This window comes from Diachasmimorpha longicaudata, chromosome 8 (assembly GCF_034640455.1).
Source record: "Diachasmimorpha longicaudata isolate KC_UGA_2023 chromosome 8, iyDiaLong2, whole genome shotgun sequence".
NCBI lineage: Eukaryota > Metazoa > Arthropoda > Insecta > Hymenoptera > Braconidae > Diachasmimorpha > Diachasmimorpha longicaudata.
This window is the reverse complement of record NC_087232.1, coordinates 7,881,838-7,895,684: the sequence shown is the minus strand read 5'-3', so window position 1 is coordinate 7,895,684 and position 13,847 is coordinate 7,881,838. Positions and strand designations below refer to the sequence as shown.

General features: G+C 44.9%; 1 protein-coding gene across 1 annotated transcript; it reads left to right on the top strand.

Annotated features, from left to right (window-relative positions):
- Positions 1–12,596: 12,596 nt before the first annotated feature.
- LOC135165644 (uncharacterized) lies at positions 12,597–13,538 on the top strand. The gene has a single exon (XM_064127121.1). It carries the CDS (start codon positions 12,597–12,599, stop codon positions 13,536–13,538), a length of 942 nt encoding a protein of 313 aa, XP_063983191.1.
- Positions 13,539–13,847: the final 309 nt, after the last annotated feature.

Here is a 13,847-nt window from a genome sequence, read left to right as displayed (position 1 = left end):
AAAAATGCATGCAATTAACCCCCGGTGAAGGTGCCTCGTCGGCGTTAACCGTTCCTTTTTTTATCCCTTCAAAAGGGGGAACGGTAATGCAAACTCGAAAGCGTTATACTCTCCTCGGATACAACACCCCTTTTTTCCGTCCGCCTGGGTGACAAACTTACGATCCACCGGGTGTCGTTAACATCGACCTTACGAGGAGGGAGGCTCAATGAATATGATGTGTGAGTCTCAGCTCCCATAACATGATTTTGCATGAGTTATACAACTATGGGGGAGCGAAGGTGCGCCCCGAGGCAATTGATAATGCCGCTCTATGAAAAAGGGAGTGATATTTTTTTCAATCCGACCAACGGAGATAGGTTAACAATTAAACTATCGAATTGAGGGAAATCGAATCGAATCGCATGGTTTAAGCTGGAGCCGTTGATTCTCATGGAGATAACTATCTGACCTCGCTCTTACGGCGTTCAATCGAAACGGCCTCCGGCCAAGCAAAAGGATCGCATCTCACTCTCCATCGTTTTCACAATTTTTTTTCCATCGCTTATTTCACATTCTTTTTGCCTCGTGTGGAGACTCCATGTCCTACACAATTGTACCAGTGCCAGACCGCGATAACGTCAATTACCTGTTGCTGCGTGAACAGAAGATGGAAAATTTCAGATTTCGGAGGATATCCGGGTGTTCGATGAATATTTTTGCATCCAATTGTTTCCCAGTGGTTTTTTTTGTCGTCCATGTTGAATTATATCGCTTTTCCTCGAAACTTTTCCCTGCAAAAATCATAGTCATACGACAACGACAAACACAATCCTCTCGCAATGCCGGGAAAGCAATACGAATGAAAAATAGACTCTTCACAGTTTCATCCACTCATTAATTTACTCTCAATTCTCACCGTCATGTGACCCCTTTCACCCGCATGAGGAAGAAAAAAATGCGTCGTACCCCCCAGTCGATCAATTCCCCCAGTTACTATCAGATCCGCGGGAATCCCGATCGTGAAATCTTGTCGCATAGGACTTACCCGCATAAATCCCCGCATTCTCCCTATCTCACTCCCTCCCGCGATTCTAATGGACGTTGATACATGGACGTCAACTCGGTGGCACGAGGAATACAACTCGGAGCGCGTTATATTCCTCTGCATCCCAACAGTACATGTATGCATTACATGGCGACAATGTCGCCATGGTGGTGAACGTGGAATGTCGTTTCTCTTGCGCCTGCCACGCCAGACACGAGAGTACAAGGATAATAAAGCCTTGTCGCCCCAGACCCAGTGTAATTCCTCATGATGACTCTCGAAAAAAAAAAGGGGTGGCGAGGGGGCAGCTGAAAAAAACACAAAGAGAATGCCTTTTTTTGCTCGCTCAATTCGACTCGTTGACAGAAACTCTTGTAATGATTTCTGTTTTGGTCCGGAGTTTCCTGGCTTTTTTTTATTTCTTCGGGTTAAACGACGGGGAGTAATCGATGGGGACTGTCAGGACACCACTTCCGAGTCAGCGAACAAAAGACAAGTCGAGCGAAATTCACTCAATAATTGCTGTGTCACTCTGGTAAAGTAATTCCATTAGTGGAGAGATAAGCTAGGAATATTCTTGTTGTAATCGTTGGTGGTAGGGATGCTGTGTCTATTTCATCGAGGATATGGTTTTAGAGAATAGTGAATATTGAATATTTGTCAGGGGAAATATATATTTGAATTGTCAATTACCTTAATCGAAAACAAAAATTAAATGATAGTCAATAATTTCATTAAACCTTCGAGAACTTAAGGTGGGTGGTAATTCACTAGATGGAATAGAAATCAGCAACTTGCCGCCGATTGCGTCATAAAATAATAGTCTTCACAGTTTGAATTCCAATGATTAAATCTCACTGAAAGATGTCACCTCATGGCATGCATAAGGAGACAGGATCTGACAAGAGGTCACCCGTCCTTCGCCCGACTTATAAATTTTTTTCTACTCATCTCCAACCGAGAAAACCCTTCGCACGCATGAATCAACATGAAGGATGACAGCTGTCAACCCGTCAGCCCCCTTTCCCCACGAACTCACTTCGTTCTTCAATTTTTCAATCGGTGAATGAGACAATAGATTTTACTCCACTCATGAGCACGTAATTATTCAATCAGATACTGGGGTCCATGACACATGCGAGAGACAATACCAGCTTCAGCACATGTCGAATCGTGCAATTCCTGATTGTCGTGTCAACCACGAGGATGACCCTAGGCAAAAAGATTCACACCGGTTGGAAATACGAGAAGTAACCGGTGATTCTCATGAAAAATCATCGTCACGAGACCGTGTTTACTTTTTCAACATGAAATAATCCCGAACTGCACGACCTTGCCCTCCTGTATTTCAAGGTGTCAAGTAGATTGTAGTGGGCATGCAAGGTGCCGGCACACTGTGAATATTTTCAGGTGAACATTTATGGCAGAATATAAAATCTTCAATTTCGTTGAAATAAACAAATTAATAAATTAATTTATGATATAGCATGGTTTAATACTTAGCTATCTTTCTCTTCTGGCCATCACACGAGTCGTCGACCGGCAGAAATTTCTCATTAATCGGCCAATTTTTCCAAGTAGCAATAGTCATCGAAGGTGAAAGTTATTTCCCCCCTCCTCCTCCCTGATTTTTCATTTCTAAACATTTCATCCCGTTTGATCGTAAACCCCAGTATCAAGACACGTAAATTTGCGTAATGGTACAGGGCATAAAATGCGTCATTTCTTCCTCAGAGGAGCATCAAAATCCGAAGAGGCTAAGCAGCATCGTCGATCGGTAGGTGACACGTCCGTAAATTTTCAGCGCACGCCGCGTCGCTCGTGGGAACGTCACACTCCACTCGCGTGGCTTATCTAATTTATCTGCGACGACTTCTCACTCGAATGCCCTCTCACATATTACCTCTACTTGCGATAGACGGTAATACCCCCTGCCGCAGATAAATTCGTTCGCTCGTTCAGTTACTCAAAAGGATTTTTCATATTAATAAAAAAAATTGGCAAAAAACCTATAGGGGATCCATTTGCGCGTGAAATATTGACGTTTATAGCTCGCATATACGTGTGTGTCACGGGAGAGGTCGAACGGAATAACTTTCTCGCTTTCGTGAGCCGCTGGAATATTTCAATGAATTTTAGAATGTCGGGGCAATTTGTTTCTAATAAAATCAATTAATTGGAATTAAAATTCTTTGGAAATGAGTCAGGGGTATACGATCAGTTCTATAACCTACACTTATCGAATGGAAGTATCATTGCAGTTTGCATGCAGCATGAGAGGAAAGTGCTTTTGATTAGCGACTTCATTTCCATAAATTATTACGATAAAATAACATTGCTTGACAGCCCCTAGTGGCAGCGGGAGAAAGTAGATAAACAAGATGGCTACACACCGACCAGACAACCACCTCGGATTTTCAAAAATTCCTCAAAATCATTGGCGCTCTTAAAATTATCCCTAAATGGCCAAATGAGATTCCTAAAAAATGAACAAATTTTTACACTATCTCTCAATTTATTTCTGCTCCCCCTGACGGAGACTCCCCAGTGCAAAGTTTTCCCAACGATCATCGCAGAAGAGGTCACAATCCCCTCAAAGTATTTCCCATCGATGGAGGACAATGGAGGCCTGTTTTCTCGCGTCGGACAATGGTCTTACAACAAAGTGCCAGTGAAGTTTCCCCCCGAGGGATCTATATAATATACCTACACGGGTAATATCATTATCCATTGATCTTTATCGTCTCCGTACACTCTAAACCATTCACCGTCGCGACAATACCACTGCCCCCCGCCTCCCTCCGAAACCTTTGTGCCTAGAGTAAATAAATAAGTTGGGGAAAATTGAATAAATAAAAAGTCCCCCTATCAAATCGTCCAATCAAAAATGTTGCAATAATACCGCATGAGTAACGCGAAACGTTGAGCTCTAGACGTGGGTCTCGGCATAATGAAAAGAATAGTCGTCCACTTAGTCGGAGAAATACATTCGTAGAAGTATTTTCATATCGTCTTTTACCTCCTCTCATCCTTATCAAGGTGAGCTACACCCAGTGTCCTGGGCGTGGGTGTGGCGGAAGGAGCGCCCCTGCCAGGAAGACTCATCTCAGTACAAGTACCGTATGAAAATTTTGCACAAACCTCGAGTGTTACACAATCGCGAACATTTAATATTCCCAGTAATTTGTTATGGAAATTCTCACGACAACTTCAAGGATAGTGCGCCACGGAGGCTGTACAAATGACAATAATTTTATGATTATTTTTTAGTCCGTTGAGTTTCCGTGTTTTTACGAGTGCGCTTTAACCTTTATGATCCGGGAGAATTGTTATTGTTAATTAGCGATGGTAGATGTAGGTTTTTGCTGGTGTTCTGGGGTTTATGTAAGTTTTAGAAAATTTATGGGGTAATTATTGCTTATGACAAAGTGCCGGATGTGTCTCCAATGGGTGTCTTCGAGTCATGAATTTAGATCATCGTTTTATTTTCAATGACTGAGGCATTTTACATTGAGGAAAATTATATAGAGCATTCACATAAAATACCAACCATTTTTCTTGAATTTTCCATCTGCTGAAATGCGAAGGCACATACCTCCAAATCTCATCCGTAAAATATGACAGAGAGCAGGAAAAAAATATTCCACTATCAATAAAAGATGATTTCCCCTGAATTCATTTGTAAAGCAAAAAAAAATTTCCCCCCTCACCGGACGAGGAAAGAAAATGACCATGTTGAGAGAATTCTCCTGGAATCCCGGAATGAATGCTCGATGTCACCTGCAGGGGCTACGAATGTGCCAGCATACATGGTCCGATGGTGTGGCGACAAAGCTACACAATCTCCAATGGTGTGGGGCCATCCAGTATGCGACGAGAAATGCGATATAATTAGCGGCAAGTATATACGGTTCGTAAGATCAGGTGAGTATGCGTATGTGTGGATGGCCAATACACCTCGCCTATGGCAGTGCATTCGCCGTTAAGTGACATCGACTCCTTTACAGTTTTGCGCTCTCTCTGCGTGCCACGCAACTATCCAATTATACCCTGGGGACAATTAAGCTCACTCCCGATACGAACTTAACGATCATTCTCGCTATCGCGGGCTGATGGGAGGGTAACGTCGCTTGTTAATGCTGTGGGAGGCGCATGTTACTGTACCAAGACATATTGCTCCTATGTACAGCCAAATATTTTTTCTTAGCTTCGGCAAGTTAATGAGATGAACCCGCGATTAAAAATTGAATCATTTCGTTCAGGTAATTCTCGAAATGGAGGAAAACCGGTGCATGGTAATTCTCAATGCGCTCTTTTGCAAACCATAAGTACAAACAAAATGATTATTTGCATGTCTGGTTAAGCAATAAATAACAGGGAGAAAAAGGGCATTCCAGGGTTTGTGGGTGCAAATTTTCTAAAAATGTGTGAATCATTGATTTGAAAAAACCTGGAAGAGAGAAGGTAGAGGCCATTATGAGGTATTATCATCGTTGGATCTCGCCACTATCACGGCGAATGGTCAACAACCTCTTTACCCTTCTCCGGCTCACATCCTACTTGAGAGTATCGTGGATGATACAGCCTCTTACTCCATATAACACAGTATGTGTGACCATTGCGTATACGCTGAAATGAGAATGGAGGAAGGATAAAAGCGAAGACGGAAGTTTTTTTTACAGGTATTGGATTACCATACTTGGTGGGATTATCTTTCCTCCGCAAAACATCTCCATCGGGTGTTTATGCTGCATCAAGAAATCTGATAATGGGTATTAAGATTAGAGTGATGACACATATTAGCATAAAAGGCCGGGATTGCGACCGAAAATGGTGAGCTGAAAATTTCCAGTTGCCCCAATCAAAAAGAAATGATTCATCATTTTTTTTCTCCCAACACCATCATTCCCAGAGAACCCAGTGGATTCTCACCGACACAATCAAGTTGTTATCACCAAAGAAGTCTCGGAAAATTGACAGAACAGTGGTACAACAAACCCGTGAATAAATTCTCCCAGGGAAGAGCAATGCCAACTGCACCGGCAATACCTGGTGTTATGTGGCCAACACTTTGTATCGATAGTATATAACCAGCTGGACAAACCAAGGTAGATCAAGATCGTACCCGGAGTTTAAATCCGCAATTGGTGTGTAGTTGGAATAGTACGATGCACCGGACTGCTTGGGCTCTTTTACGTATATCAACGGGATCAGTCATTGAAACAGAATCAGATCATTACCCTCGGGGGGATGATTGGAGTCATAGGACATGAATTTTTTGTCCCACAATGCGAGTTGTTGTAGCTTTGATGTTTGGAAAATTGTCGAACTCGATCAAATGATAGGAACAAGAGGAAAATACCATCGTGCGGATCATAGAAGGACATTAGCCATGAAATTATCACATTAGCATGAAATCTATTGGCAATTTCCAACAATTTATCAATATTCCTTCTCTCTGCCGTCATAATCCTCCGTCTTTGCTAATTTAGAAGAAGGACAAAACAGCCTCGGTACAGCTAACTACTTAGAGGCGGCGCAAATTCCATGGTGAACACCGGGGCGACCTCACTTTACTGCCTCGGTTGTTGGATTACGTAAAGCCGTGATTGCGTTCACACGGGGACGCGTTGTGGGTGTTATGAAATGGATATCACGTTCCCGTGCCCATTTGCCCGCAATGGCTAACTCGTACAACTGTGGATACGCCGCACCACCGGCTTGACGATCTCTATGCCACGGTTCAACATAAATTTCACATTTCACCGTTTTATTCAAATGAAAACATCGACGAGAATTTTCACGAGTGAAATCGGTTGTGTGAAAAAAAAAACAAAATCATATGGAAGTGGACATTTCTAGAGGAGACGTAAGCTCCAACTTTTTTTCTTACACACGTCGACGACGGGTTCCGTTACAAAGAGAGGGAGCCAGAGGCATACAGGGATCCTATTAATATGTATGATCGCCAGTGCAATTGGACGGGATGAGGATTCCTTCGGGGGCTGCAGTTGGAGAGACGCGTACTGAAACACATCACACTGGCTGTATGCAGAAAACTGCGGAGATATTGCAACCGGCAGATGCTGTCTCCACATAAATCCCAGTTCCTCGCCAATTAGTCAGGATAGGGCCAATTACAGAGAAATATTCGTCTAACCTCGGGTGATGGAAATTCATTTTGGAGATTGGATGACTCTGAATGACTACAGTACAGGGGGGGTGAGTCACAATGGCTGATTCTCGGCAATACATAATTTTTGGTAATTTTAGGTTAGAATTCTAGTCGGTAGTGAAGGTAACGATATGATTTTCGGTCGATAAGAAAATTTCAATCGAATTCCCTGTAGAAAATCCCATGGAACGTTCGAATACGTCCTTCAGGGCTCTCTTGCTATCATCCCCATGGGAAATTCTATAGGCTTTGCGGTGCGTGATGTCCTGGGCAACCGATAGTTCCCTATGTCCCTTAAAAAATGAGCCATGAAAATAGGGTGGATATTACCTCCATTGAGCCTTCTCTCATCGTCCGGTTTGAAGATCGCCATGGGGCACAACAGGGTTGGATACATTCAACGGGGGGTCTCGCACTGGCTATCTCCACCGTACACATAAGAAAATTCCACCTACAGTATATATGCCAAGCTAACGATATATTACTCGCGCGCCTCGTGACACCTCACCTGCCGTTGGTGCGCTTCCTCGTGGGTGGATCTCTCTCGGTTATAAGAAACCCCCAGGGTCTTCGTAGAGGGGGAGGGGAACAAGAACAAAGTGCGGCTCTTACCAAAGCTGCCCGAGAGAAGAAAACTTCACCGATATGACACCGTACATTATAATAATAACAAGGAATGTAAGGGGCACGGCCAAACAGCCCGGAAATTATTGGACGATTTTGTTGCGAGATTACTCACATGTGGAATTGATAGAATAAAGACCAACACATTATTTTGTCAATTTTAATATATTCCAAATGAAGATTTACATGATTGGAAAAATAAAAATTTGCCCACAGTTGTCTCTCAGATATCTTTTCATCTCTTAGCCATTTTTGCAGAAAAAAAAATTATTCTCAGGCTCAGCTGTTAACCGATGCATAACCAATAAAAAAAGCCATTATAAAACCCAAAGGGGGTACGTTTTCCAAATCAATCCATTCACAGTGCGAAATCTATATCTCACGCGAAATCGAACGCATGCACATGACTCGTGTCCATCCAATAATTCACACTCGGGACGAACGAAATCAGTCCAACATTATTTTTTCCCATTAGGATTTTGCAACACAACTTTCGTACGTATTCCCTCGAATTATTAATTGAACGCACCCCAGTGGAATTAAGTGTTTGCAAGGTAGATAGTAATCTGATTACCCGGGCACGCTATGCAGCGAGACTCATGAATCAGTAAGTTTATGGGTGACAAAAAAAATGTTCAGTAGCTGAGTGAGATTTGTGATACTCGCGTGTGTATCAATATGGTGAAAATAACCGAGGCGGGGCTTTCACATTCATATGGGAAGCCGACGGCATTTAGAGATATCGGTAAGGGCACCTGTGACATTTCATTAAGTGGCTGTGAGTTGAAAAAAAAATTTTTTACGCTAAAAAATCATACTGCGCAAAGTGGATTCATTAAATCCGTAAACCCTTGGAATTTACAGAGTTACTCGGTAGCTGGGTATATTTTATCAGTCATGATACGTATATACGTTATGGGCGACTCAAATATGTTATCGTCCTCATCTAGGCCTCTACCAGTTGCATATGTGAAATTGTTGGGTTTGTGGTGGTGGGCACGCGGGGTTATGTACGCCAAACGCTTGGACATTAGTTCGTGTCGCGATTTACCGTGGGACGCATTAAACATCGGTAAAGCGTCGCATTTACAAGTCCAGTTGCCGAGTGCTGCACGGAGAAAATTATTAACAAAGGGAGAATTTGTTGAAAAGGTTAGGAGGCTGGGAGTTTGATGATGCGGTTTCTTTTCAGTCATTGCACTCTCGATATTCTATCTACAATAGAATGTTTTTTTTAATATGTAGACGTCCAGTCTGATCATTGAATCGAAATCAGACACGTCTCCACATCAAAATTTCCACAAACTCTTGTCAACTTTTTCTGAAATAAAATCCCATTCATCATAATAAATGTACCTCCCTTGACGATACAATTAGCCACCTCAATATCCCCGATCAATCCCTCATGAATTCGCCGATAAAGATCGAAACCCGGAGGCAGTGGTCTTTCATCAAGGTGACGAGGCTAGATGGGAATATTTATAAAATTAAATCCCCCCGATCGCGGCATTAATAACACTGATAACAATCACCGTACTTTTCAAGAGCCCCGTCCGTATTCAGTGCTTGTAACTCGTGAAAGAAACAATCTCGAGATTAATGGGTGAGTTGAAACACAAATGATTTAGGATACACTCAAGACAATGTTATTTAAATATCAACAATGACAATAATCATAAAGTGAGACAAATTGAATTGAGAATATGCCTAGCGACGAAAAATTCCCAAACGGTATTTACGATAGATCATAAAGCCGAGATGATGAGAACGCTGACGTTGGGAGAAGGTGAGGAGCATTCGCCGGGGCGATTAAAGAAAGCGACACTGAGCATATGTCACAGCGTTCGCACGCCCCGGCAAAATGTTGTACTCCGGGCACTCACTTAGCGGATTCAATCCTACGTGATAGTCATCCGAGGTAGTCAGATAATAGTGCAAGGTGCACTGGTGAGATACGGAAGGTGAATAATGATAAAAATTAACGCTCGATTCCAATGGAAGTGGCACGGGTCGACTCGTTTAGGCTGATGGCCCTCACCGTGGAATTCGTGACTTGCCACTGCACATAGACGAGTCAACATCCCCAGCTCTCGTCTCGTGAGAGGAATGGACTGACGATTTATTTGGTTTTCTCTGGATCAAAACATTTGCCAGGGCTTTCTCCTTGATGGATTGCTTATTGAGAATTATAGAGGGAGATAGGAAAGTCCCGTCTGACTATTCGCACGTCCCGGAGGCGCGGCGAACGGCCGTTGCCCTAGTCAATCTAAAATCACGCCGGAGTCGGCAGACACTCGAATCAGATAATGTCGATGATGTTGTGCAAAACTTGAAGCATTAATCTACACCTCCAATTAAGACCTCACCACACCACATCCTCACCTTTATCGACAACTCCAACCAGCAAGAACCCTCTCAAAACCGTGATAGAATGGCCGATTAAAGCCTGTCGCATCGCGTACCCTGTCACCATCCCAGTGGCCGCGAAGAGTTCATCCCGTCTGAATAGTACCCCAGGCCAATAATCCAACACTGATACAACTCGTCACAGCAAAAAGGCCTTTCATTCAACGTGTCCCGTAATAGCCCTTACATTATGTCAACCCGTTTACCCGACAACCGTTTATTAAGTTCACCGCAGTGCCGATAAAAACTCATTTTGCATAATGTAAGATAATCAAGGGATAAAAACGAGTTTTGGGACAGGTGTCTTCCGTCTTATACCCCCCAACATTATTTCTCATCTTCGGCTAACACTCTTATCTGCAAATGGCACCCTGACAAAAATTAACCGGTATATAAATTAATTATCGTCCTGTGAGTGGTTTTTTAATCGAGGAAATAGTCTTGTCGTCGATGTCGACACCCGAGATAGGCTTGAGCCACACGCTCATTGAATTCCGTGGAGAATGCTAAATGGCTCGTTATCGGGGCGCCATAAGAGCCATGAAATGCCCTTGAACTTTTTTTTTTCTGAGAACAATTAATTAGCATTAACCAATACTCTCTATAGTGGCGTCTGGGGCTCATAGCCATGTGTACCAATTAAATATATCTTCTTGAAATTATTTTCATTGATTTCCGTGGATAAATCTTCCAAAGCAATGGGAATAAAAAAAAGTATGAATAAGGAATTAATTCTAAGTTGATGTCTCGAGAAAATAAATTACCCTGAAAGTGGTGCATGTCACCTCTGGCTCTCCATAAATCAACCATGCAAAAACCCCCTAAACCCCTTGCGTAACAGATGATACCTCAGTAAGCTCTCTCATAAGCTCAACCCGTAATTAACCAGCAAGAATGATCAATGATAATGATTGCTGGTAAACGTGATCGACGTGCGTGATGGTTATAATGCGTGTAGGGCCAGAAGATCGCCCTGGCGACCGAATGTATCTTCCGTCTCAAGTTGAACTCTGCTGGCCCTCAGGACCGATTTGCATGACGATGGAAGGTGCACGGGTCCACATGGATGACCGGGAAACACGCACAGATCATCCCTCCATTAACGAAACGACCGTATGAGGGAGAAAAATGGTAGGCGAGAGGATTCAGGATCGCGTGGTTGTGGTACCTGTGCAAGTAGCTCTCGAGGAAAACGTGACAAGGACGCCATTACGAGGCACATGCACGTATACACTGGGTCTTACCGTGATTACCAGGGGTGCCATTATCTGGGACAATCATGCCGATACCTTTTTTATCTACAATTATTTTTCCCCAAAGCCGGTGAATTCAGGGATGGATAATATTTTCAGACGAAGTAAAGGGCGAAGTACGAATTTGTTTTCCATTGCTACTTTGTCTGACATACCATGCCCATTGATACTTGATACTTGGAACTACTTAGACTACCGTAAAATTGATTTATTGGAAATACTTTGGAGGTAGAGAACCGCTGATACAGATGCAGACGCAGTGTTGATGACTAGGCGTGCAGAGGCCTCTGTCCTCAGGAGGTGAAAGGGACGCGGGGGCAAAGAGAAATAGAGAAAGAGAGACGGGGAAGAGGTGCACGCGGCTGGTCTGAGGCGTGCCCGATGGTTACGGCAATCACTGCCACATGCTTCTCCAGAGCTCCCTGGCCTCTATCGCTCCTACGAACAAAACCAAAACGAAGACCTGCACCACAATCCATTATTATGTCCGAGTGTTGTTGAATAGCAGAAATTCACATCCGCGTTGTCGTCGAGAAATTGAGCGCTGGGTAGTGCAATTGTGTGAAGACAAGCGAATTTAAATGATTTTATTAATCTCAGTGGTAACATTTACTTGACCGCAGCGATTCTTCTGTGGTGACAGTGTCGCCAGGACACCCCATCAACTCGATGGGAAATTCCCCAACCGAGTCTAGCCCCGGACCTGACCCTCGGAGGCTAATTACCCTCTCGACCATCATCAGTTTGGGGAACACCCCAAACCCTGGTCATTTACAACCAATAAACCATTACTTAGAGACTGGGGAACTCCCCAGAACCGGCGCCTTCCGAACCCTAGATCAGGGATCCCAAGGCATTCCCTTTCCTACACTTTTCCTTTATAAGCCCACACTCTTCCCGATTTCTACACAGTCGTTCCTCTACCTTCCTCGGACACACTACTCCCGATCTACCTTGGGCAATCATTCATTGTATCTTCAACGGGGAAATAAAATATTCGACCACCGCACTGGCGTGAATCTTATTTCAATCACCTGCTCAACCCCACAAATTGGTGACCCCGACGTGATCCAGCGGAAGTTCGTGGACACTGAGCACCAGCAGACGCCACATGGTCGTGGAACGAGAGCGGCCACTACAGCAGCGAGCACCATCCGACGAGGGCACCTCACCACCATCGCAGGACACGTGGCCTCCACAGCAGCAGCAGAACCTGATGGAGAGTACGGCCCAAATCAACCGAGTAGCCGTGCAGCTAGGAGAGTTCACGCCGGAGGACCCTGAACTCTTCTTCGGCATCGCCGATCGCAGTTTTCACGCAGCCGGGATCACTTCCGAATCAACAAAATTCGGCCACATCTGCGGGAAGCTCTCCAGGTCAAGGTACGCCACCGACGTGAGGGATATCATCCTGAACCCTCCGGCGGACAACCCCTACACATATTTAAAAACGGAGCTCATAAAGCGCCTGAGCTCCTCCCAGGAGGAGAAGACGAGGAAGCTCCTAGAAGGCGCAGAAATGGGAGACATGAAACCGTCTCAGTTTCTGCGCCACCTAAAAAACCTGGCGGGACCCAACTTCCCGGACGATGCTCTCCGGACACTGTGGGTCACGCGCCTTCCGGCCGACGTCCAGGTGTTATTGGCCACCCAGCGCAAGGCCTCCCTCGACGACGCTGCAGATCTGGCCGACAAGACCATCCAGATCCTGAGACCAAGGATCCCACCTGCTGCTCCACAGGTCGCTGAGGCAGCGGCGCACAGCATTGAGGCGCTCCTGAGCCTCAAGCTGTCCCAGTTGGCCCTCAACCTCGAGGAACAATTCGGCGACTTACGCTCTGAAATCGAGAGCCTGAAGCGGTCGAGCAGAGGAGACGGAGGATCCCCCCGCGGCCGCAACGTCAGGCGAGAGAGGTCCAGGTCGCGCTCCACGCACCGGCAGCACGGAACCGACCGCATCTGTTGGTACCATCGGCGCTTCGGACCTGAGGCTAAAATGTGCACACGACCGTGCAATTTCACCGCTCAGGGAAACGGACCGAGCAGTCACTAATGGCGGGTAGTGACTCTGCCTCGACGACGCGCCGCCTATTCATCACCGATCAGGAAACCAAGGTACGTTTTTTGATCGACACAGGAGCCGACTTGTGCGTTTTCCCACGACGGTTAGTGCGCGGGCCGCAACGCAAGTCGACTTATCAGCTCTCGGCGGCGAACGGCAGCACCATTGCGACGTACGGGACGGTCTCCTTGGACCTCAATCTGAAGCTGCGGCGAGCATTCCCGTGGAGCTTCGTCATCGCCGACGTCTCCAAACCCATCATCGGAGCAGACTTCCTGTTCCACTACGGACTCTTGGTGG

Excerpts from the sequence above, each read along its gene's own strand:
- LOC135165644 (XM_064127121.1), top strand. The coding sequence starts at position 12,597 with ATGGTCGTGGAACGAGAGCGGCCACTACAGCAGCGAGCACCATCCGAC.